General features: G+C 44.6%; 1 protein-coding gene across 4 annotated transcripts in view; it reads right to left on the minus strand.

The window, feature by feature from the left end:
- The window catches only part of Cc2d2a (coiled-coil and C2 domain containing 2A), a 76,048-nt gene that overhangs the window by 20,395 nt on the left and 29,033 nt on the right, over positions 1–26,620 (minus strand). For all 4 annotated transcript variants that reach the window (XM_087909061.1, XM_048415033.3, XM_087909060.1 and 1 more), the window contains 13 exons: positions 23,175–23,384; positions 21,757–21,863; positions 16,962–17,102; positions 15,799–15,955; positions 15,058–15,299; positions 13,285–13,462; positions 12,669–12,825; positions 9,879–10,026; positions 8,660–8,798; positions 6,787–6,990; positions 4,932–5,024; positions 3,685–3,776; positions 839–1,006 (listed from right to left, as the gene is read on the minus strand). In XM_087909061.1, the coding sequence (XP_087765187.1) occupies positions 839–1,006; positions 3,685–3,776; positions 4,932–5,024; positions 6,787–6,990; positions 8,660–8,798; positions 9,879–10,026; positions 12,669–12,825; positions 13,285–13,462; positions 15,058–15,299; positions 15,799–15,955; positions 16,962–17,102; positions 21,757–21,863; positions 23,175–23,384 (2,036 nt within the window). The remainder of the gene's footprint in view (positions 1–838; positions 1,007–3,684; positions 3,777–4,931; positions 5,025–6,786; positions 6,991–8,659; positions 8,799–9,878; positions 10,027–12,668; positions 12,826–13,284; positions 13,463–15,057; positions 15,300–15,798; positions 15,956–16,961; positions 17,103–21,756; positions 21,864–23,174; positions 23,385–26,620) is intronic.

A 26,620-nucleotide genomic window follows, 5' to 3' on the forward strand; every position in this document is an offset into this window, starting at 1 on the left:
ACATGTTCAATACCAAGCATTCATCCATGCACAGAAAATACGAAAAGAAAATTAGCGCAAAATAATGGGGTGAGAAGACAGAGGGGTGGAGAGAGGAAGAATCTAGACAGAAAAGAAGGTGCCACAAGCTATCTTGGCATTCTGGAGTCTGATAGTGCTGGATGACCTGGGCCAGGCCATGTACACCATCTTTGCTTGTTTTCTGCATGGTAAAACAGAGGTAGGGTTAGTGATAAGAAGCTAAATGAAATGATGGATGTGAACGCGCCTACTATGGTACTGTGCATGGAGGAGGGTCAAGTTCAACTTTTGTCCACTGCAGCAACAAGGGCACCCACAAAAAGAATTTCACTTCTTTATCCTTCTAGGTCTGTAAGAAGCTCAGACTGGACCCTGTGATAGTCATGTTCTCTCCGTTTCCCCAATGCCCATTTCTTGGACCCTGTGCTGCAGGTGGCCAGACCATCAGTTCTCAGCATCTGAGCCCAGTAAGCACCCAGCTTCTCTCCTGAGGTGATGCGCAGTGGGTGGGACCACTTCCATCACATGAGAAAAGTGAAGCAAATGCAGAGGGAAGCAAGCGGGAGAGACACTGAGGACTCAGGAAACCATCTGGACCCCCACAGTTTGTCATGTAGCTCAGCTGCGCCACTTGGCCTTGTGTTCTGCAGGATGCTCCCAACACCCCTATCTTTGAGTCTAAACTGACTCTATTACTTCCAAGCAGCAGGGGCGGGGCTTCAGCCAAAGAATGTTTGTGTCCCACTGCAATAAAATGCAAAGTCCAGGCTGCCTTGGGTTCTGCACACCCCCTTGTGAGGCTGTTCTGGGTGCTCACCTCACTATGGGCTTCCTCACAGGAATGTCATAAGCCCGGATGATGTTCACCAGCAGCTTTATGTCTCCATCGGACAGGTTTTGGGTTGTCACCTTCTTCCGACCTTTCCTCCGTGGCCTCAGCGGTCGCTTTTGTTCTGCCAGCTTGAAAAGGCTGAGGCCCAAAATGCTAACGATTATAGAACAGGATTAGGACTCAGTAGAAAAGAAAGGTCTAGAAAGTTATTACTTGGTCTCTTAAACTCGGCTTCGAGGTCTCTCAGAGACCCCTGGACACTCCTTTGAAGGAGGGTGGATAGATTCTAAAAATTCTATGAAGCCAGGTGGGGCAGGAAGAGATTCCCACGGCATGCTTTATTAATATTTTTCAACCTCCCACTCATGAGTGGAAGCAAACTAAGGCCGCCCACTCTCTCGCCCACCCCCATCTGCATCTCCCGCCTTGCTCTCTGCCTTGTTGCCAGCTCCTCAAGCATGCCCTGTGCTCTCCACCCTCCCCTTGCCAAGCTGCAGCTTTACCCTCCCTCAGGCTAGCCTCGCCACCTTCTCCAGACAGCTAGCTCCGTCTGCTGGAAGGGGCCCTGCCTCTGAGCCCGGGGAGCACCGTTAGCCAGATCCATTCACCTGACAGTGCATGTGGCCTCCTTGGGAAGTTTCTAGATAGTGCTTCTTGCTCTCTGAGACTATTCAGACTTGAGTGTGAATCCTGGCTCTACTCTTTGCCTTGTGACAAAGTATTTCACCTCTATGAGTCTGTTTCCTCATGTGTAAAATGGGAGTACTAGCATTGTCACGTGGTAAAGAGGGTTAGCGAGGAAGGTGCGCAGCGCCCGGGCACTTGTCCCACACTTACTAGGTGCCCTAAGATGAGTAAGTGTTGGGATGGCAGTGATCAGGATAGAGAGGTTATGCTGGAGGTGAAGGAAGTAGAAACGTGCCGGGAAGAAATGACGCTCATTTGCCTTTCTCTGAGAGGCTATGCTATATGCATTGCCTGTAAACAGAGTTATGTGAGGAACAGAATGGGAAAACAGGTCTACCATGTGCTGAGAAGCTGATTCATGACAATGCCCTTACCCACAGGACCCAGCCAGCCGTGGCTGCAGTGTCTAGATTCTTTGTTTTTCTGCTAAGTAATGACCTGGCTCGGCGGATTTGTGCCTGAGCCTTCTTCATAAGGGACATTCACTGGCTGAGGATGAAGGCCCTGCAGCTGCTGTCTGAGCATGCATGACTGGTGTCTCTCACACAGAATCCCGAGGGGATTCCAGGGGCATCTCAGATTGGTCTCTAGCATCTTAGACAAGATAGGTTGGTACCACGTATAAATGGCTTCCATATTAGCCAAAGTGCTAGAAACCTTACACAAAAGACTTCTCATCTTTACAACTGCAATATTTACCATACTTTTCAGATAAAAAAAAAAAAAACCAAAGACTCTGGCAGGTGGCTCGATTGCTGAAAACTGCTTAGTGTAGGAAGAGAATTAGGGTTTAGACTCAGCCCATGTTCTAGTCACTCTGCTGGGACACCTACCTAGCCCAGAGATGGGGGCCTGAGAGCTTTACTGGGCATCCTGACATGGCACGTCTCCTCTCTTGTCAGTGCTTTCTCCCCCCAGCCTGACTGCTCTTGTGACACACTGATGCCTCCTTAGCAACCAGCCTAGGGCCATATTGTCGACTGAGACTATTAGAAGTGGAAGCATTTTAATTTAAAGCCAAGAACAAACTAAAATTAAAGAAAAAGAATGAACATACCCCGAGCCTTCAGAACTTAATGCAGAAAGTAAAGCAGAAACAAAAAGAAAGAAAAGAAAGAGAAACACAGCATGAACACCATCATCTGTTCTGACTGCAGCTTTCATGTCTAAACATAGTCAACAAATGGCTAGACGAGCGGTTTGGCAAGATTCATGGAGTCCCTGTTGTCTTTTGTACATGGATGGAGTTGCAGGGAGCCACCACAGATAGTACCATGTCTTCTTTCTTGGCTTGATGGGGGGAGGTAGTGCATGCATAGGAAATGAGCCTTGCAGATTTATTTTATTTTTAATTGTGTTTAACGTGTGTGTCTGTGTGTGTGTGTGGGGGGTATGGACTTGTTCCCATGGAGGCCAGAAGAGGTATCCTGCAGCTGGCCTTATAGGAAGTTATTAAGAACCCAGCGTGGATGCAGGAAACCTAACTTGGCTCTCCTGAAAGAGCTTTAAGTGCGCTAGACTTCTAGCCATCTCTTCAGTCCCCCAAAATACTCTTTAGACAAGGCCAGATGACTGACCACTGAGGAGGTCATGAAATGAAGGTCCCCCATAAGACCATCCTTACAGGAAGTTATCTCTTCACTTCCATGCACCCACTCCTGACTGGGACTCTCTGGAGATTAGCCCAACAGGGAATCAATGAATATAAACATCCATTTTTCTACTCTCACCAAGCACACACCTCAGCTCTGTGGCAGGACCAGGCTGTCTCCTGTGATCCTGGAGCCTCAGAGGCTGTGGTCTCAGTCACCTCCACTGTGGGAGATGGATGGAGAAGCCTGGTATCAAGAGACTAGAAAAGCAGGAAGGACGGGCAGGTGGGGATGCTGTCAGGGTTAGCTTAGCTGCAATGGGAAATGACGAGGGCTACTGAGGTGGATTTGGCAGTAGAGAAAGATGGGGTGGGCTCTACTGGAAAATGATGGAATGTCCCTAGGATGCTTTTCCCCGATATAAATCCCTCAACTAACATTGTCATTACTGTGTAATGGCAACAATGACAAAACCTTACATACATCTCCCGTGTAATGGAATAAGATAAAACATAGCCAGCTATAGTAGTAGCTTTGTTTGATTATTTTTACCTGATATTGGGGACTTCTTCTTCTACTACCAAATCAGTAAGAAGGAAATGGTGTTTTGCAGTTAGGAAGCGATTTACCACTGATTCTCTAACCTGGGGAAAGACATCAGCGTTACTGAAGGTGGTCATGTTGTGTGAACATCACCGGCTCCCTTCTGTTGAGTGATCTGATGTCACACAGTCCCCTCCCCACATCCCATCTCCATCAGCTTTCTAGTGCTGCAAACTCTCCAGCTTCCCCCATCAAACTGAAAGGGCATAGTCTGAGAAATTGGCTTTTGCTTGCTTTCATTTTGTTCACTGTTATATTTTTAGGAGACTGAAAAGGTTCTGACTGTAAGATAGCAATATTTTGCTGAAAGAATACACTAACAGTAAATACAAAAGAATAGAATCAGTCTTGAAGCATGTACAATTGAGAACAGATTCTTTTGGCTCTCCCCTATTCAGAATGGCTCACCTGGAGTTTCAGTGGTATAGCAATGTTACTTTTACAGAACAACATTCTAATTTAAATAAGGGACCTCTTAATTGCCATCAATTGATCATTATTTTTTGTACATAAGTCATAGAGTAGATAGATAGGAATAATGTGTTATAGTTATGATGACATTTTATATAAGCAATTTTTAAAAGATGGTTAAAAGGAAAAAAAGGAAAGAATAAACAAAAGGCTGTTTTAACTAGTTTTTAGTTTTCTAGTGTATAAGGGCAGTTCAGATGTGAATTAAAAACTCTTGCTTCTCTTACAATGTTTATCATAATTCAGCGCAACAAAGATGTAATAAGGAAAAACAGAACTCGGAACACGCACACCTTTAATCCCAGCATTTGGGAGGCAGAGGCAGGTGGATCTCTGTGAGTTCAAGGTCACGCTGGTCTACAGAGTGAGTTCCATGACAGGCTCCAAAGCTACAGAGAAATCCTAGTTGGTCGAAACACAAACAAATAAACAAAAACCAAAGCAAACAAAAACCAAACGAAACAAACAAAAGAAATGGGCTCCCTTGTAATCGTGTCCTGTTTATGACAGTCAGCAGTATAAATCCTGGCATATCTTAGTGGTTTCATATAAAGGTAAATGTAATTGTCAATCTGTTATTTATGTGTGTGAGCAAACAAGCTTGGAGAGACTACGTGGCTTGCGTAAGATGCCACAAGCATTTATAAAAGCAGAAACACCCTCATCTTAAAATCCCGGCTTTTTCCCCCTGTGAAGATGGTTTTAATTGTTTTTTTTTTCCTTACCTGCTGAAGGTACTTGGCTACTGTGGCCCTGTGGGCGTCCAGGTGGTCCTTGGTTTCAATCACATTTCTGTCTCGTAACCGTTTCTCATAGTCCTAAAGTTAAAAGGACATCATAATGTCATGACTTTTAAAATGTTCTCTAATGTTTTTCTCAGGGTCGGGGAACTATTTATCACATGTGGCTTAGGCCATAAATCATGGTTCTAAATGTCCCTTCCACCCTCCTCCTGGCCTTGGTGCAGAGGCAGTACACAGGATTCTGAGTCAGTTGGTTGGAATGCCTGTACACTATTTAGTTAAAATGTTCACAGAGGAAGGAAAGGACTCCATGGAAGAAGCAGAGGAAGCTGTTATAACTCAGGTGCTATTAAGTTCACCACATAACTTGGTCAAGTCCTACTCACGTTTTGACACAACAGTGTTAAGTTAAACAATTATGAAAATAGTGAAAAACTTTTATGAAAACCATACTGTAGTCACATGGCATCTAGCTACAGATGACTTGGGTCAACTACTTGGATGATAGCAATAGATTCTTTCAGTTTCCATCTGCTCAGACCGATTCTTTTAACTATGGATAAAACAGTGTGGTACCCCTGTGTTCTACCACATTCTACTTCGTATGCAATTCTCTATGATAGCTGAATGCCCAGCAGTGCCTTTTAACCTAGATTCAGTGATTAAGAGATAGATGTTCTTCAAGAGTTTTGGGCCTGGGAGAGGAGGGCATCTCTGTCTCTGTTGAGATGATACTGGTGATCATGTGGTCAACTGGAGAAGCCTATCTGCAAATGGGAAGGAAGCCACTATACCGGAAGCCCAGACAGGACGGATAAGTGCCCTTGCGTCTGGGAGGACTTGAGGCACAGATACATTCCACATAATTTTCTTTTTAATCTTAAAAATTATTTTTTAGATTTTTTAAATTTCATATGTATAAATATTTTGTTTCTATGTATGTACATATATGCACCATGTGTGCTTAGTGTTCATGTAGTTCAGAAGAAAGTATCAGATCCCTTGAAACCGGAGTTATGGATGTTGAGTGCTGGCACTTGAACTTGACCTATCTCTCCATCCTATTCTTACACTTTTAGAAAATTTCATTATCTAATTAACTGCAGTCTGTGACTGAAGAAGTTCAATAGTGGGTTCAGATTAATTCCAGGAAATCCAAGTAACTAAAAAAAATTGGCATGAATAGTTCCTGCATGAAAAATCACAGTAATTTCTAGAACTCCACTGGCCTCCTCTCACGCAGACTTGTCTGCCTCCTGCTGGCCCGCACCATCAACACATTCCATTCTCCATAGTTCTTCAAGGGCAACTGGGTCCCTCCTGTCTCTGCTCTGCCAAGCCTTTGATCCTCTCCTGCCCTGAGATGCAGTTCCTGGTCGCTGGCTTCCTTCTTGCCCTAGACATTCAAATCCTCCTATGCTTGTTCTCCCATGCTTTGCCACTGTGTCCTAGAGTGTGCTTACCATGGACTTACCCTACCCAGATGGAGCTGAATCCTTGACTAAGGCAATATCAGCTCAGAAGTTATTTTTCAACCTTACAGTTCTAATTCTGCTAAAGTAGAGAAACCAGCATCGCTGGGAACAGTGACAGGGAACATATCCAGCAGCATGCTCAAAACCATAGCAGAGTTCATTAACCTCTTTGGCAATTGCCTTTTTCTTTTCTTTTTTGTTTTTCGAGATAGGGTTTCTCTGTGTAGCGCTGGCTGTCCTGGAACTCACTTTGTACACCAGGCTGACCTCAAACTCACAGAGATTCGCCTGCCTGTGCCTCCCAAATTCTGGGATTACAGGCATGTGCCACTACTGTCCGGCTTCTTTGGATAATTTCTTACCTGGAATACCTTTTCCATAATTTCTCGGTCATATACTGGGATTTGTTTATAATTCCGGAATTCTGGCACCTCTTGGCTTCTAAGACGGAGAAGCCGGAACCGTTTGGATCTATTTAATTCCTCCTCCGAGGTGAAGTTGAATTCCTGCTGCAGCTGTTCCAGTCGGAAGAAGCTGGGGACATAGGATTCTCCACTGGTAGCAACCTACAAGAGCAAGAAAGCACATAGTTCCAGTTATCGGGCAGATACTTTCTGAAGAAATTGGCTCTGACTCAGCTTTGGGGGTGCCAAACAGTTTGTGACCAACAGAATTGAAAGATAAATTACATTAAAATAATGGCAGCAAGCAAGTGCTACTCCATATACTTTAGTGGATTTTATTTTTTAATCATCATAAATCATTTTTCCAAAAGAATAGAAATTAATTTCACTTTAGGTATCTGTTATGAAAACATGCAAAGTGAAAAGGGAGAGCTTCATGCCAGGTTGCAGTGCCTTGACCAGGTGCATCCTAGGAATAAGATGACTCGATGTGTTAACAATGTGTGTGTGTGTGTGTGTGTGTGTGTGTGTGTTAAATCCCTGTACGCAGTTGTGTAGCGCAAGGCTCCTTGTCAGCTGGCTTCATTCACCCCCCACCGTGAAGAGATCATCGTGGTCTCCTGTCTGAACAGCATCTCATGGCCTTGGTTATTGCGACTGAGCCAGAGATTGGCATGGGTCAGCCGACTTCTAGAGCCCAGCAAGAACAGCTCCTGGACACCACGGCGAAGCTGACGGAGTGACTCCGTTCCCTTCAGGTACTGCTAGCCTCTAGCTTGGTGCTTTACCAGCTGTGACCTCCTGCTAGGAAGAACATGGCAATGAGCAGGGACTTTCTGGGGTCATAGGATGGCAAAGGGGACCCTGATGGTATGCTAGGGAAACTCTTGGCCCCTAAAGAGAGACCAGTTGGAAGGAAACCCCTGTGCTTTGTTTTTCTGTGGACAAATCAACGGGTAAAAAAAACAAAAGGATGTGATGGACAAGTATATCTATTGGTGATTTTGAGATAGTTGGTAAGACATGACGTAAAAGCGCTCTGTGAACTATGCCGCACTGGAGGTGGCCTGGGCTCTTCTTTCTGATGTGACTATTCTCTGTACTAAGCAGCATCATATCAGAAGGAACCGTTGTAAGGAACAAAAACTGAATAATATGGTTTGTCTTGAAACTTGGATGAAAATGAAAGTTTCAGAACACTTGTAATTATCCATCTGAAAAGCCATGACAATGAGCATGTGTTTGACGGTCACCCTATAAGACACCCACTTGTTCACAGTTGTTTTGATACAGTTAAACCCCCTGTATCTGATCTGAAGAAAGCTGAGTTGCGTGTGTTCAGGGTCACATGGCTGTAGACAGAGCTCCTAAACTACCCCATCACTACTGAAGGCATTAGAAGACGAGCATGCACTCTGGGATCTGGTTATTATCTGTGAGGCTGTGAGCAAGCCGCTCCGAGTCTAAAGTCAGTTTCCTCTGTGTAGTCGAGAAATAGAACCATTCAATGGGGACTTCTCAGAGGCTGCAGAGACAGTAACAAAATAAGCTAATTCTATCTACTGGATGCGGATTGTGTGCCCATCTAAGAGTTGATGCATATCAGCTTGTACCCTCCCCATCCACTGTGAGGGCCACACAAGGTTTAGAACATTGATGCTCAACTGTGTCTCACAGCCGGGGAAGGGGCAACGCTAAAATTTAAACCTGTAATCGACAGCTCTTGAGTTCTTGAACAGCTTTCCAGACAGCTGTAGAAGAAAATGCATGCCAGGGGCAGGGAGGGTATTTTAGAATTGAGAAGTGGTTTATGCATCTCTGACCATGTTACCGAGATCAGCTGCATCAAAGGGGCATTGTTGGGGTCATTGGGGTCAAGCTTGGACTCTGCTGCCCACTTGGCCAACTTCTTCATGTCCGTCAGTCCTGATGTGCCAATGGATGAGATGGCATCTGCCCTCTTCAAAGCACTGGAGAAACAGCAAAAAAACAAACAGGAGAAACAGTCGGGAGCTTTAGTTGAGCATAAGTAACACTGCTCACAGCAGCCAGAACCTTCTACGAGAGGAAGCCTACTACAGAGACGCTGGCCACTTTCTTCTCTTAATTATTATATGTTGTAAGGCAATAAAGAAGTAGGAATAGAAGGAGTGCCAGAGTGACTCAATACCACATTTACCCATGCAGTGAAGGGCTCCTCATTTCCCATCCTGGCCCCTGTGGTCCAGGGAACCCCGCTGCCTCACCTCCCAGGCCACTAGGACAGCAGCTTTGGACACAGAACACAAAGGAGACCCATGCTCAGCATGGCTGAGTTGGGGATTTATCACGCTTGGCTTGCCCATTCCCCACTTTACTGCAGGAGGGGCCAAAGTCTTAGCTTAGGGGCTGTCATCAGCACTAAATTCCAGTGTCAAGATCAGAAAATGCCTAGCTGCCGGGCACAGCCGGGTCTCCATCAGAAGTGTTCTTGACTTGCCACAGAGATGCATTTACTTCTGGCAAGTTGGTATGGGGATCTATTGGGAATGATGGGGACAAAGCAAAATTCATCCTGAATTTTCATATGTTAAGTCATTTGAAATAGCGTCTTCTTGGGCTGGAGAGATGGCTCAGCGGTTAAGAACATTGCCTGCTCTTCCAAAGGTACTGAGTTCAATTCTCAGCAACCACATGGTGACTCACAACCATCTGTAATGAGATCTGGTGCCCTCTTCTGGCCTGCAGGCATACATGTAGACAGAATATTGTATACATAATAAATAAATAAATATTTTTAAAAAAGAAAGAAAAAGAAAAAGCATCTTCTCTATGATGGAGGTATATTATTTTGCTCGTGTGTGTGTGTGTGTGAGCTGTATCTGACACCAATGGCCATCCTATATATGTCAGGTGATTTGTGTTCTAAGTTTTCTCTTAAGAAAGCTAAAAGTACCATGAAAATACAGGCTGCTGGAAATAAAAGGAACGAGCATGACATCCCAAGATCCCCACTCCGTGTTATAATAACCGTGCTAACACTGGCCACCAGTTCATTCTAGCCACGTTACCTTCGGAATCCCATGTTCTGCTGTGACAGTGGAGGAATCAGAGGAATCCCGTTTTCTCCAATGGCCCATGCCACACTGTGGGACACTTTCCCTGAGGTCATGAGAGTCAGCTGATTGCTGCCATCAGCTTCGAAGGAGAAGGGCACTCCTGGGGGAAGATCAAGGTCCACAGGGCGACGCTTAGAAGGGAGGGAGTGCAGGCCTGGCAAGAGGGCTGATGGTAGAGAGATGGAACTTGGGGCTGGGGTGGTCGGAGCAGTGTGTGAGCCAAGGCCGCATCACTAGACCTTTTCAGGCAAAGCTCCACAGACCAAGCTCTCGCTAACAGCTGAGAGTAGAGTCTCCACAGTGTGCTAGCCTGAAGATCATGGATATGCAGTATCCTGGTTCTGCCATTTCACAACTGTAAGAACTCTGAAAACTTACTTAACCTTCTCTGAACTGTAGCTTTTACGTATAAGGGAAATTTGTTCATTTATTTAAGACATTTACATGAGTTCCTATTTTGTTTCAGGCTGAGCTTAGCAGTGAAGAAACAAATTTAAACAAATCAAAAGAAATGAGCTTGTGTGAGGTCTTTTTTTTTTTTTAAGATGAGCCCTGTTCTTGTGATGTTTATGTCTGAGTGTGTATAATGGAGCTAGTAAATGAGATAAATGTTTAGCATGCTGGTGAGCAGTGTACACCAAAGAAGAATATACTAGATAGATATGGATAGATATGAAGTGTGTGCTGTAAGGGGCAGGGGTGTGGACTTTTTCAAGTTGTGGCCAAGGAAGCCTGATTAGAAACACTTTCTGTGGACTGGAGAATGACTCAGTGGTTAAGAGCACTGGCTACTCTTCCAGAGGTCCGGAGTTCAATTCCCAGCAACCACATGGTGACTCACAACCATCCACAATAAGATCTGATACCCTTTTCTGGCATGTAGGTATACATGCAAGAGCACTCATGCACAAAAAATATAAATAAATAAAATAATTATTTTTTAAAAAAGGAATGCTTTCTGGCCAGGCATATAGGGCAGGTTGGATCACTGAGTTTTAGGTCAAACTGATCTATACATCAAGTTCCAGGCCTATATAGAGAGACCATGTCTCAAACAAATAAACAAATACTTTCTGTAGAATGCCTCTGAAGAAAGGAAGTGAGGCCACTTCCGGACTTCTGAAGACTTGGCAAGCCACAGGCAAACAAAGAGTTAAACTGCTGTGGCTACCATAAAACTTCGCTGTGATGACGCCCACAAGTTGGAAATTAATGATAAAATCCGTCTATCTAGTTATATTTAATTAACGACAGGAAAGAAAAGTTTGTAAGCACCGTGGCGTCTTCATCTGGAATGTCCTTACTACTGTTAACATAAACCAGTAGCACTGTCCCCCTGTGCCACCCTCATCTTCACACAGTAGAGGTACCACTGGGTGCATTCATGAATGAGGAAGGTGGCGTTCAGACAGGATACAAGGCTCCCGAAGTCATGTAGCTTGCCATGACTAAGTCTCCAAATTTTTAGAATTGGAGCCTTGAAGAATTCTCAAGTTGAAATTTCGGATATGAAGTAAAGCTTTTAAAGTCACCAGACAAATGAGAGAAGGAGCCATCATGAATGAGAAGCAACAGAATTAGGTCAGTAAATATGGAGATTGATGTTAGAATGATCAGAGAGAATATTGTGAGGAAAAACTTGGGTGGAGGAACAAGGTCTCCATATGTGGCTCTAGCTGTCCTGAAATTTGCTATGTAGACCCGGCTGATCTGGAATTCTCAGGAGATCTGTCTGCCCCAGACTCCTGAGCAGTGGGATTAAAGGTGTGTGCTAAAATATTAAACACATTTAGAACTTTTAGTATGTTTACATAAAGTAAATGGGAAAGAATAAATGAGTGAAAAAGAAATGATTGAGAGTCCAATGAAAGGAAGAAGCATCTAGAACTGGCCAGGATGATCGGAAAACAAACAATTTCTAGGGCTGGAAAATACAGCAAGTGGCAGGTAAAGCAGTAATGAATTGCAGTGGGTAGATACAGTCCCGGGGAGCTGATGGCTTTGGAGGAGTCCAGCAGGGAAAGAAGAAGGTCATCATGCAGGTTAAAAGGAAGCGGAGAAACATGCTGGAGGGAGCCAGAAGGTCCATCATACATCTTATTTAGAATTTAGAATTAAGAACACTAAGGAATAATCTCTACATAATGATTAAAGTTGGTATCTTTTATAGCCTTAGACATCTGTCTAACTGTGGTTTATCTTTTCGTGCACAATGCTTCATTTTCATTTCAGATTTTTTTCTTTACAAAAGATTATTACAAGTGGGATTAAGGCATCAAAGATCACATTAAAGCTTTTTAGTCCATATTGTAAAATACTTCATAGCAGTGCAGTCATTTTTTTTTTTTTTTGTAAAGAAATGACTTGGCAAGCAATCCTCTATCTTATGAACATGTGTTAAGGACTGAAAAGAACTCCCATGTGAGTCCTGGAGATTACACTCAGACCCTCAGGCTTGGCACAAAGTGCGTTTACCTGCTGAGCTGTCTTGTTGACATCCCCCACCCCGCTTTTTGAGACAGTGTCTTATTCTGTACTTTAAACTTTGACAATCCCCCTGCCTTAGCCTCCTGAGTGCTAGGGTCACAGGTGTGAGTCACTATCCCTGGCTTCTTTTGAGGTTTTGATAGCAATTTTATTAGTATTTGGTGATAATTGATAACTCTCTGGGAAGTGACAAAAGATACATTCAGATTTGACAATGACACCCATGAGCTACTGAGAACAGTTAGGTTTGCTCACCGCTTCCGACGCCCTCATGGTCGAGGGTCACATGCTGGTCACTGCTGAACTCCACCTCTTCGATGGGGGCCCTTCCCGTGACAAGGGTAGTCTCAGGGATAGGCAGGAAGACTTCAGCTAGCAAGGTGGTACCACTGTGACCAATAGTTTCATAGACCTGGAACCCGAGAAGAGACTCAGCCAGCCGCAGTGGCAATAGAGCGTCTCTCAGGTATCGGTCTTCATTATTAGGGTTTGTGCTGGGCTGCCCTGGCCTTCAGTGTGTCATTCGTAAACTCCTTTTGTGACCAGGCTGTTGGACAGCCTGATTCTGAGTCCCTCCTGTTTCCTGGGATACAGCAGCATGATAATTAAAATTATCAATATGATAAGATCTAGCATTATCTAGGAGACAGTAGCAGATGGTCATATTGAAATATTTCTTCAGAAAATCAAGTTCGGAGCTCTCTGGTCCCAGTGGTCACCCTACCAGCCTTTGTAGACAGCGAGGGTGGTGACCTGTTTTCACTGACTTTCCGAAGAGAATTGATAAGTAAGGGTCCCATAGATGATTTAAAACCGTGTTATATCTTCAGCCACAAATCTTTGGGGCAGGGATTATAGTTAAGAGACATACCTGAAGCATTAAGCTCTCTGGCCAGTTGAATATTTGCAAATTGAAAATCTGTCCAAAATGAACTCGGAAATCTGCCCCTAGTGGCCGGCTAACGGTCCTGGACACCTCCTTGCGGTTGAAAACCACCTTTAAGTACACAGAGCGCCTCCGGACATCTTCCCTTCTCGAGACTTCTGCCCTGGAAAGGGAGACCATTCACAGCTGTGGTTATTGTTAATTTACTAAGGATCACCACACATTTGTTAAGTGGATACTGAACCTGACAAGAGAAATGGTGGCAACTCTGTTGGTCACGTCAGCCCCTATTTGACCCAGACGAGGACAGGTCTTGAGGAGCTTACTACAATCAAATGTTGTAGCAGGGAACTAATGGGGAAATCATTGACAGGAACTGAAAACGGCATGGCGGGGGAGGGGGGAGCCAGCAAAGTCAGAGTTCAGTCCCTGCTGAGCCACAGCTTCCTCAATTTTCTTAAATGAGACTTATGTTTGCATATAAAACAAAATCTTAAGTAAACATAACTCCTTTTTCAATAGAATTAATTCAGGGCTGGAGAGATGGCTCAGTGGGCAGGAGTGTTTTCTGCTCTTCTCAGGGCTGAGTTTGGTTGCCAGCACCCACCCAAGTCAAGCAGCTCATAATGCCCATAACCCCGGCTCTAGGGAAGCCCATCCGATACCCTCTTCTGACCCCCACAGAACCCACACTCGTGGCATACACATGTAGACACATAAACAACAAGAAAATCTTTTCCTAAAGGAGTTAAGCTACAAGTAACAGTCATGAGCAAAGCTAACAGGTTTTACACAGAGAGTCGTAGCACATTTTAGCAGTCAGGCGAGGTCCCTTTCCTGGCCTAAACTTATCCTTTATGTTTTCACAAAGAAGGTCTTATTTTACAGAATCACAAAGCAGTGTGTTCTGGCCCCTGGAGAGAGCCGAAGCATCAGAGCCCTGGAACCAGGAAGATGGTCAGCAGACCACACCTTTCAAGTGTAGCCTCTAATTGTATGCATTTGCAGAGATAGCGCTAAAAACCACTAGACATTAGCAGTTCCAGCCTATTGACAAAAGTGAAAAGTTAGAATATTAAAGTAAAACACAGAAGGTTTGGAGGTGGTATTATATCAATGAAATGTTATTGTGTTTAAATATGTAAAACAACATTTATTATTTTAATTGTTTTTTACTTTTGTTTATTTATTTTTTTGAGGCAGGGCTCATGTTAAATACACCCATGTGCAGCAGCCAGTTCTACACCCCCCAGAATGTTTCTTTGTCCCTAACGGAAATTCTCTTTTCAGCATTACATGGAGTATCAGTTTTAATGCTTTATATCCCCACAGTTCATATCCAGACATGGCGTCAAGAAGCCAAGAGACACCTCAGCATTTGTGCTAGCAGGAAGGGGCATGGGTACAGTCAGCTACTATGGAGGCCAGGCATTGACTTGCATTGGGGTTCTCCATACAAGTGCTCCTGAGTGACAAGTGTGGTGTAAAGGTGGGAGAACCCTAGGAAATCACCTAAGTAGGCATACATCAGCAGTTTCACGTGGCCACCTTATGCCTATGTACGGGGGCATGAGTCCTCTGTTCATAGGTGTCATGTGGTCACATTATATACATGTATATATACATTATATACTTGCCTTACCATGTGCTGATGTGTGTGCGTGGGTACATGTGAATATGCTCCAGTGTCATCAATGGTTAGAACATGTATGTACTTGGTACATTCCAATATCATGTATGGTTAGAATATAGTCTTACCTGGGACACTGGTCATTGGGGGTCACATTCCCTGCCAGGCTCAACTCCGGAACCAGGGTGGGCTCCCCTGGCCTCCTCCTGCTGTGGGCTACTCTCTCCCGCACCTCCTCCTCTATGACAGCGGGGTCAGTGAGCTCTGGGGGGATGGGCTTCTCGACCTCCTCCTCGGGAAAGGGTTCCTCGACCTCCTCCTCCTCAGTGGGCCCTTCGGCTGTTTGCTTCTTTTTCTTCTTTTTGGCCCTCTGTTGGGTAAGAGGTGACCTGGCTTCCAAACAGTCTCCAGGACTGCTCTTCAGGAGTGCGGTGCTCAGAACGGGTACCTGGGCAGCCCCACCCTGGCTGTCTCCATCCGAAAGTCCCTGTGCCTCAATTTTCCCACCAAAAGGAGAAAGCACAGAACACCTCACAGGCCAAGGCTTCTGAGACAACATCCTCAGAGCCTTCAGCAGGGGCCTCAACACCCTCCATTCCAAGTGGCCGCACGGAAAGGACACACTTAGCATGTCCGCTACTGATATAAACATTACTGTCAATATGGCGTCTGTGCACAGCACAGGGTTGGGGTGGGTTTTTGAATAAACGTATTAACCAGTCAATCCCTTTTGCCCCCCCCCCAGGAAGGGGGTAAGAGAGAGACAGAAGAGCCAGTAGGAGACCCCCATGTGGCCTGCTGGTCTAGCTTCTCTCCTCCTGTCTCAGGCCTCCCTAGGCAGCCCTACTCCAGGGTGATGTTTTACGAACCTGGGCCCTTCTCCAGGCCTTCCACTGCTGGTGCAATGCTTTGTACTCCCCCATCTTCTTTGTGTATTCTTCCGTGTGCTCTTCCAGCAGTTCGCGGATCTCAGCTTGAATTTCTGCTTCATATGCTTCCTCGTCCACTTTCTGGTCAACTTTTTCCCTTTAAGTGAATTCGCAAATCACAAATAGGTAAAGGAGAACATAGATAAGGCATCTACGGCCATTACACTCGATCGAATCTCACAGACAGGGTATAAATATGGCTAATTCACAAAAGGCCCACCCTTAGGAGCAGTCAGGGAAACTGAGATTATACCAACAGATGTTTGACCCCCAACCCGGTGACAGGAACACCGGGAAAGGCACGAAGCAATAACACTCCTCTGGAATGCATTTGGAATAAGAATATCAAGTGGAGAAATGTGTCCTCTAGGACTCAACAGTGTCCCTTCCAGGGACATTTCTGGAAACCTAGGTGCAAGCACACTAAGAGGGAAGTCTGAAAATGTATACAGCGAAGGTGTGTGGGTGTGCGTGCACGCACGTGCGCATGAGTGGCATGGGTACACATCTGGAAGCCAGAAACAGATAGTTAGCATCTTCCACTATTGCTCTCTGCCTTATCATTTGAGACAGCCTCTCTTCCTGAACTCAATCCTCACCAGTTGGCTAGACTGGCTGGCTAGGATCTTCTGGAATCCATCTGTGCCCCCATCCCCACTCCAAGCGTAGAATTCCAGACTCATGCAAGCATGCCTGACTTTTGCCATGGGTGCTAGGGATCTGAACTCAGGTCTTCATGGCTCTTGACTGAGCCATCTCCTCAGTTTTATAAACAAAACGATAGCTACACACTGTCAATCACTGAAATACACAAAACACAGAGGAGTAACTCTATTTATACATTGGTTCTATAAAAGTGAAAGACAAGCAATATTAGAGTGTGCGTTCTTAGGGGTTATGCACATGATGAGCGCAGAAGTCCCAACAGCTGTTACTGCTGCTGGGGAGATGCACAGTGACTGTCGGGTCCCTGCAGTGCTCAGCCCAGGACGCAGGTACATGGCTGCTGCTGTTTGCTGGTAGGTTTTAAACTATGTCTATGCACTGCCCATCTTTCTTGATGTATGTTACAGCCCAATAAACCGATATCGGAGAAGTCTTACTTTCTCAAGACCAGCTTCAGCGGTGTGTTTGTAAACCTCTGGAATTCTCGCAGTGACTTTATCTCTTTCCAAACCTTTATGATGGTCTTAAGCAGTGTCCGATCTTTCTCTTGTTCAGCATCACGCAGTTTTCGAGTTTGCCTATGAGATGGAATAAGCGATGGGCTTGTATCAGTTGTGCTAGTTTGTGAGATGTTAATAATGCTTCACGATTGCATATTGAAGTAGACAGCTACAAGACTCAACCCCCGCTTCTACGTGGAGCTATAAAACTTCAGCCCAGCTTCCTGCTCAACATCAAGTTTCTCTCTTCTTCCACGGCTCTACCACAGTTCTAGGTAAACGTGGGATTCTTCACTTCTCTAATTAACACATATGACAGGTTTTTTCTCTTGCTAAGAGTTTTCAGTATTTCTGAGAAACTGTTTTGTTAGGAGCTGTGAAAGGAAGTAGAAAAAAAAAGGCTATAGGATGAGATCTGTGCTTTGGAAGCTTTCTTTAAGTTATTTTCTCTAGCTGAATCCGAACTTGATACACGAGAGCATCATTTAAAATTATTTTCCAGACCAGACTCTCTCCAACCAACAGCTGCCTTTGTAGTGAAGAAAGGAAGGGACTAATGGGAGTGACTGTCATGGATTAAGAATGCTGGCATCCCAGTCGGCAGCCAAGCACTGAGGTCCCTCTCTGTCCGCACAGATCACGAGTTCCGCTCAGAAATGACGCAGTGCTGTTCCTGCTTTGGAGAAGGTTCAGTGCTGATGAGATGAGAAGCAGTTTTGGATTCAGTTGAGGAGGTGGCATTTCTCTTCGTGTCAGTTATTTAACCTGCGTTTTAATCACCTAATGCATCTTTAAAGCCCCCTTTGCCAATGGTAACCAAACTCAGACCTCGAATTCACTCTAGTGCACTGTAAATCAGCTGGTGGGTTGGTTTAGAACAGGTGCCTTGTACCGGTCCAGGGTACAGACATGTATAGAGAAGGTAGTAGCTCGGCGCTCCTGTGCTCTGGCAATTGCAGTTTAACTTAGGAGATGAACATACACGTGTGTGATGACATGCTGGCATGACATAGGGTCAGCCTATGAGAACAGCTCGAGGAAGCCAAGACGGCAAGCACTGCAGAAATTAGCATCTCCTGACTGTAGGCATGCCGGGGAATGACAGTTCTACTTGGAGTGACTTGGTTGTAGACACAGTGTGGAGAAGGAAGTAGGTCTAGCTGCCTAGTTGTTCAGTAGGTCATGGTGGAAAAGGAGGGGGGCAAAGCTTGATAGCTATTGTTGGGGAGCCAAGACTCAGGGATCTCTGATGTCCTTAGAAGACAGGAGAGTGACAGCCTGTTGTGAATTCTGGCTTTGGCATCTACTAGCTGGTCTTGGACAAGCAATGTCACTTCGCCATACTCGCCTATAAAACAGGCATGCTAACAGAACTCACCTCGCAGTCTTGCTGTGAAGATAGGGTAACACATATGGTGTGTGGGGACCCTAGCCTGGCCACCGTCCCACAGAAGTCTGTCATCATTAAAGGTCTGATGTTCCTTTATCCCATTATCTGCTACGTCCCTTGCCTTATTTTTAAGAAACTTGAAATAGCAAGTTAGTTTACTGAGTTGTGTAACACCTTCAGATGGTTTTTTTCTACTTCCTTTTGCAGTTCCCAACAAAATAATTTCCCAGAAATACTGAAAACTTTTCTCAACAACAACAAAAAAATTGCCATATGAGTTAAATAAGCCAAGAATCTCAGAAGAACATTTAATTAGAAATGGTGGCAGAGCTGTGGAGGAAGAGAGAAGGGCAATTGTTGAGTAGGGCGCCGGGTCGTCAGTTCATTGTAATCTTGCCTGCGGAAGCAGATCTGCCGTGGGGACCGGGTACCCAGGTCTGAGAAGACCTGCAGAACCACTGACCTCTGTGAATCCACAGGAGAGGATGCCTTTTAGGAGAGAAGGCGGGTTTTAAAGGGCCAAAACAACAACACCTCAGGCATTTTTACAGTTTCATTCACTAGGCAGAGAAGGTAGAATGGACCAAGGACAATAAGAAGGACAACTACGTCATCACGGAAGGGATTTCTAAATAGGTGATGTAGGTGGGGCTGAGAGTCAACGTCCATGAACTGAGAGGACTACAGAGGTCTCAGAGGCTGCAGCAAAATCTGCCTCAGAGGCAGGTGAGTGAGCAAGGGGCAGGGTCATGAGTGCAGATGGTACGGATGTGAGTGCTTTGTAATTTGGCCATAGATAGGATTATGATGCAGAGGTTTAGCTGGATGTCACTTGCAGCCCTTGTGTTCTTATTTGCTCCAGAGGGAGCACATCTAGTGTGAAGCCCTAGTAGAGAGCTCATATCTCTCCTAGCAACACATGGCAACATGACCCCTGCCTTAGCAACACATGGTATCCATGACCCCTGCCGTATACTTTCTGGGTCTGCAACAGTCTCAGTGCTGCTTTAAAAAGTCAACTTGGAGGAAAAAACAAGTCAAATGGAAAAATGCTTCAGATGGTGCTGTTCCAGGTCAAGTGTACCAACCCAGGACTGGGCAGATGTCGGTCTAGGAAGCCCTGGGGGAGCTGAGGGATGATCACCTGGTTTTAGGGGTTAAGGAAAGGGCCCACACCCTAAGCTATCCTACAATAGGCCATCGATATAAGGCTCGTTTCTCTGAGTGAAAACTCAGACAGGGCCTGGATCCCTTCTTTTACTGCTGCATGCATGCAGATTCTCAAACGTCTCCGTCTCTAACGGCTGTGGGTAACCGTAGTGTTCTGTGGCTGTGAAGCCGCCTCACATCCAGGTCGGCTGTTTTTCAGAGAGATTCATCAGTGCAGTTCTTGGGGGAGGGGGGGAAGGTGACTGTGTTGAAGTCAGTTTTAGCGGGGTTCTCCTAGACTTTCCCCTTCCCCACCCTCTGTATGTCTCTGTCTACTTCCTCCTCTTCTCTCTCTCTCTCTCTCTCTCTCTCTCTCTCTCTCTTTCTCTCTCTCACCCGTCACTGTTTTCATACCCACACTACACTAAAACTAAAATTATCCTCATGTAGAGGCCGTGATGATTTAAATATAAGGAATAATTTTAGACGACCGTGTATGCCTGTACCTCCGGCATTCGAGAGGCTGAGGCAAGGAGGATTGTCACAACTTTGAGGCCACGCTTGTCTGTATAATGAGTAAGACTGCCGAACACCCAACATAACTATAGCAATAATAATAATACTTTCCATTTTAAGCATACTTTTCATTCCTTTCCAGTATATAAACTGCACTAATTCCCACTTTGCGAGAAGAATTTCCAATTCATGCCTAGATTGGAGAAAGAAAAACATACATTGAAACTCCATGATTTATTACTTTCTGTTCTAAGAATTTGTTCTGTAGAAATACTGACACACTCACACACAGATTTAGGGAGCTTAATTATTGCACAATTTAAATATTATTGAGTAATGCCTGTCACTGGAGACTTCACACTGTATAATAAATCTATTATAGTAAATGGTGGCCTTTGGACAATAGAGACAGATGTGTGGCGAGAGGAAAAGAGCCAAGATACAGGGCACATAAAAAATGTGGGTGATGGAATAGAATATGAAAAAATTCTCCAAAACAATAACACGCATGCACACAGAAACCCATGTGTAAGCACTCTCAGTACATGGAACCAGCAAAAAACTGTTCACCAGGACTTTCCCTGAGAGGTAGGAATTTCATATTCTATATTTCCTTATTTAGGAGCAATGATCAGGACTTTACATTTTGAATTTTAAAATTATGAATAACTCAAAGGAACAGGAAAGTATAGATACTGAACACGATGCGGCCACTGAAGCTGCCTCTCAGTTACTCAGGTTTTTTTTCAATGAAATGTAATGATGACAACTAAGGTCAACCCCCCCCAAACTTACACCCCTTCCTGCCCTCCCAGAACAAAGAACAGGGTGTGTACCTGTTCTGTGTGCAGTTCAGACGTGTTACCCATGACAAATGAGTATTGTTCATGTGTTCTGACTGCTCCGTGGGCCACACCATACAGAAAACAGCCTGTGGGGTCGATCACAGGCTGCTTTCCAGCTTCGCCCATGGGGGAGCGTGCTATCAGGCTCATCCATCGTAAATGACGCAACAGATGTCGGTGTCTGCCCAGGTGCGATTCCGGTAGCACTGGGTTATCTCTACACCTCGCTTTTGTGAACAATACTGCACACATCCTGGCATGTGCCTCGCTGTGACACAGCATCAGGATCCCCAGAGTACACACCCCTGAAACTCTGGGTTCCAGATCGTGGGCACCGTTTTGTGCTAGACTCATTTTAATTTTTTTTAATAACTCCACATATATACACATTTTTCCTTACTCCTTTGACCTCTTTACCTTCCCTGTCTGTTCTCTACCCTCCCACAAATTATGTTCATGACCCTCCAAGATCAACCAGGGCCATCTGCATGACTGTGGAGTTGGAGCCTGGTGACCTCACCTGTAGGTGCCCAACCAAAGACAGTGTTCCCTTCTCTCCCAGAATCTATATATAGCCAACAGTTCAGAGGTAAGGGAGGTAGGGCCTGTGAGCCCCTCCTTCTTCCTTGATTGATTGCTAATCTTTCTTCACATCCTTGTTCCTATTGTTAGACTTGAAATTCTGCATTCATATGTTAGATTATTAGTATCATTGTTTCATTTGGCAGAAATTCACATGAATTGAGTGCATTTAAAAAAGTCTGGAAATATGAACTGTAAATACACATCTAATAGGGAAGAAAGGGGGGTCCTTGAAAACTTTATTACTCACCGAATTTCAGATTTATAGTCATTGATGGTTTTCTGGGTTGTGTCAAGGGACTGATGAGGTGTCTCTGGGTTCAGTCCGGTCTGAACAGCCTTTCTGAGCGCTTGAAGCTTACCAAGATAGGGGGAGAAGTTTTGTGTCAGAAACGTTGACATCCTGAGTGAAATGGTGAGAGCGCTTCTGTGGACACTCAAGGCTCTGGGCCTCTCCAGACTTTCAACTGAAACCACCAAACCCAACACTGACAAAGAATTGATGCACCCATTTTTTTTTTTATGAATCTGGAATTCTATGGAACAGTGTTTACCCATCTTTGCTCTGGGGCCCAGATAATCAGAATGTTCACTAGAAATATAAATTTTACCAAGTGTCTCAGAAACAAATTACTTTCAAAGATAACCCCAGGTCTTTCTGGGTTCTTAACACATACTAGTTTTCTTTTGATATGAAGAAATCACTAAGCTGGAGTGGGGGGGGGGCGGTTATAGGATAGCCACATATGCAGACAGTAGGTTTTAAGGTCGGGGCAGAAGTCTAAAATTGTCTGAAGCCACAACTGCCAGGAGAAGTCTCATGGGGGTAGCATCACACTAAAAGAGAACCCAAAGGGTAGCCATTTCTCTGCAGCAGCTGCAGCGGCTGGCCTGTGTTTGAGTGCCACACTCTGGGAAAATCTGCAGAAAAGGAGAATGTCTCTAAGGACAGACACATTTGCAAGGCACTAACAGTCCCAGGAACTAAGATCACCTCATCACATAATAACTGTGAATCGCACGGTGTGCACACCTCACGGACTGAGTCACTGGTAGCACACACAAGCCTTCCTCTTCAAGGCAAATGTGTGCGGCAGAATTTGGGCTCCTTGACTGCACACCATCTGTATTTTCCTGTATTAGTGGAATTTGGGTTCCCTGACTGCATGCCATTTGTACTCTCCTGTAATAGGTAACCCAAAATTTTCACCTTGATAAGACCTAGAATCACGTGTTGGCATCTGGGCATGCGTGTGAGGGGTTCTCTTGACCAAGTTCATTGGGATGGGAAGACCGACCTACTGTGGGCAGCAACATTCCTTCGACAGAGATCCTGAACCATACAGAATGGAGAAATGCATGTGTTGCTCTCTGTTCTAGATAATGGATGCAATCAGTTGCTTCAATTTAAGTTGCATCCTGAACTTCCTCACCATGAAGGACTGTATCTTGAATCATGAGCCAAAATACTCTCTTTCTTCTTCAACTTACTTTTGTCTGGGCATTTTTTCACAGCAACAGAAAGAGGAAGACACTTTCCTTTTGACTCTGGGTAGGACAGTGTCATACGTGACATAAGGGACAGAAACATTTGATTTTAGAAGACTCCTCGCTAGATTAATTAGAATAAGCTTCCCCATTGACAACAAACATGGCCAACACAAGTACCTTATCTGTGAGAAACTTCGTCTTGTTTCTTTGCTGTCTTGCAAGGTATTGGTCATACAGCTGGGCCAGCTTGGATGCCAAAACATGCTCTCGGCTAAAACAGGGATGGTGAGAGAAGATTAAACCCGAAATGTCGATGTCCAGTTGGAAATTTCCCGGAGGGTCTCCAGATCCAATCATATGCTGTCTACTGTGGACATACTTCACTGCCTGTCAAAGAGAGCAGACCAAGGTCAAAGCACAGCATACTCTTGTCCTCGAAGGGAAGGCTGTCAGATACAAACTATCATGGATCTTTTCCCTGTGGCCTTTCCTGTTTCTTGAAGTCTTGGGTTCTGCAGCTGATGACCTTGAAAATATTTTCTAACGTGAGGAGTGTATGGTCCCTTGCAAACCAGTTATTATTTGGATCACAGATGTCCCGCTCTTGTAACGAGGATCTTAAGATCTGTAGCATGTGGAATAACATAGGGAGAGGGGTGGGGAAAGTGGAGCCCATTGTGCAGAAAATGGCAAGGGAATCCCTTGGTGTATAGTGTATCATATTGGACTGTTTTCCTTCTAGAACCTCTCCAAAATATTTCCCAGCAGTCGCCACTGATTATTGGAGCTGGTGAGCATTACCTGAGCTCACAGTCTCTGCTGGGTAAGCTGCCAGGGGAGGCTGCTTTAGGAAAGAGTACCCAATGCTTTCTGCAGAGGTGAGCTCTGATTTCTTCACTGAGATGAATAACTGAGACGATACATAGGAAGAACTTGGGAGCATGTCTACCAATTCACAAAATGCCAATTAACTCCCCCCCACAGCTTCTTGTCTCTACAGGTGAAGGTAGGAAGCATCAGAGATGCTGTGGTTTCCAGAAACTCTCAGAGCAAGTTTGGTGAAGTTAGCATCCCATCATTGACACATCAGCCCTTTGTGAGATGCAGTTCATATACAAACCACAACAGAAAACAAGCAAAAGGCAAGGGATGGGGTCTTCTGCTCTAGTAGGAACAGAGGTGGCATCTTTGAGATTTAGTTCTACCATGTGCCTGGAAACCATCCATGCTTGATGAAGCTGAGCCTGAACTTTAGGCAGGGACCATCAGCAGCTACTGGAACACAGGCTAATGTAGATTTGGCGAATAATGCTTATTTTGAAAGGAACTGGGGAATAGTTAATACCTTCCTATTCAGGATTATGATATTTTATGTCACACAATCATTTTATAAGGATGCTTGAAAATAAAAGGCCTGATGAAAGAAGAAGGGGGAATGAGGTGGGAGAAAGAAGGGGTTTCAGGAGTGTCATGGGGATAAATATGAGCACAATACATTGCACACAGTTTGAAATTGTCAAATTTATAAGATTTCTTATTAAGGGTACACTGAATGTCATTTTAAAGAAGAATCTGGATGCTTTAGTGATTAAATATAGAACATACTATATTGAGACTCATAAGAATTCACAAACCCTAAATGTACACCAATAGCTTGCTCTTCTAGAAGAAAATTGTAGAATTGACTGAGTAAAATGAAATAAACCATATATTCCTTTTCTGAATTCCAGTATGAAGAAGCAAGAACACAATAATCTTACCAGCAAACAAAGACTCAAATGAGCATGCTACACCCGAAATACAAATATAGGAAGTTTTGTTGACAACTAATAATAACTGCAAAGCCAGAGACTCCACTAAATAAAAGAGATATGTGTTTATGCACACCACACACAGCATATGCATACAAACACACAGTGTACATACACACACACATAACATACAAACTCACAGCATGCACAACATACAGAGCACACACAGCAAACATACATACAGATGTATGAGATGGAGTACACACACACACACACACACACACACAGAGAGAGAGAGAGAGAGAGAGAGAGAGAGAGAGAGAGAGGAGTACACACACAATGTTGAGTTCCCTTTTCTCTTCTTAATTAGCTGTGGAATAACATTACAGCGGTGACTCTCTAATGCCAGAATCCCCTCTTCTGCACATTCAAGACCTCATCTTGCCAGGTAATGACCTTCTTTCCTTCTAAATCAGCTGCTACTTGAAGCTGGACTTCACTGGACTGCAAACACCCACTTTTCTTTGTTGACTAAAGAGAATGGTGCATGCAAAGTGCTGCAAAGCACATGATTGACAGATGCCACTTAAACATTTCTCCTCAGTCAACCATTTCTACAGATGAAGACACAGAGGCCCAGAGACACATAGCAATTTGCCCAAGGTCACAAAGCAAGTTCAGGGTAGAGTCGGGACTAGATTCCACTGCTTCTGGCCTGAAGTTGGCACTGCTACCTGAGCCATGTGGAGGAATTAAACGTAGAGAGTATTGATCGTGCTCTCCACAGGCAATACAGGACGGGGCACCAATTCTGCCTTGACACTCACTTAGCCTCATAACTTGCAAATAACGCATTTATGACACAACAGTCTTATAATTTTCCAGTTAATATTAATAGCTTCTAAAGCTCCTTCCTGCAAAAGAATTGAGCGACTGTTCTTAGACCAACACCCCTCGCCCCCGCCAACTTCAGTCTGTGTCTGCTGCATTAATCATCTATGAGAATGGAAAGATGCAGGAAACTGAGAGGTGGCAATGAAATCCATACAGTCTTATGACCACTCAGAAAACCTGCATTAATTATAGTGATTTCACTGTAGTAAGACAGCTATACAACGAAATGGATGTGATGGGCGTTTCCTCTCTGGCTGCTAGTTCTGTCTCGCTGTTCCCTCCCCATGGGAGTTTCCAGAGTTATAGCCACTCGGGGTGTGGTCCTCAGGTTCCAGCCTGTGTTCTTGGGATGAGTAGGAGCCTGTGGTGGAGTGTTGTTATGATCTTGTAATGTTGCCCTGGGCACGTTCCCCGTGCATTCCTTTTCCACCTCGGGATGAGCTCATGGTCTGGTAACTCCTGTTCATTTCTCTACCTTAAGTTCGGCCGTTCAGAATCCCTAACCCTCACCGTGTTAGGAGGAAGAAATCCTGGATCTTGTCTTCTTCCATCTGTCTATATTTCTTATAGGCTGAGAACTATCATGAAAAAAAAAACCAGCAACAATTTCCCCTAAGGAGAGAGTATTTTCAGAGTGTATTTCAAGTTGTGAAGTTGACATGATCCTTTGTTTGAAAACTAAAGAGCAAGGCTCTAGAGGAGACGCTAGTGGGTGATCTGAAGGCATTCTCAACAGAAGCTTAAAAAGAATATATATATTTACATTGAAGGACTAAAAAACATAAATTTCTACGGTCCTGAGAAAATAATAACGAAGCTCAGAGCAGACTTCAGATAGATTCCACATCTTTCTCTTTCAGGACTTCCTGGAGACCATCCCATTTTCAAGGTTATTTTCAGGGACCATGCTGTACTGCCTGGGCTATTAGCTGAGTGGGGACATGATCCCTTTACAATGAACTGCCATTTGTCCTTAGT

The sequence above is a fragment of the Myodes glareolus genome, chromosome 8, assembly GCF_982192425.1.
Source record: "Myodes glareolus chromosome 8, mMyoGla1.1, whole genome shotgun sequence".
Taxonomy (NCBI): Eukaryota; Metazoa; Chordata; class Mammalia; order Rodentia; family Cricetidae; genus Myodes; species Myodes glareolus.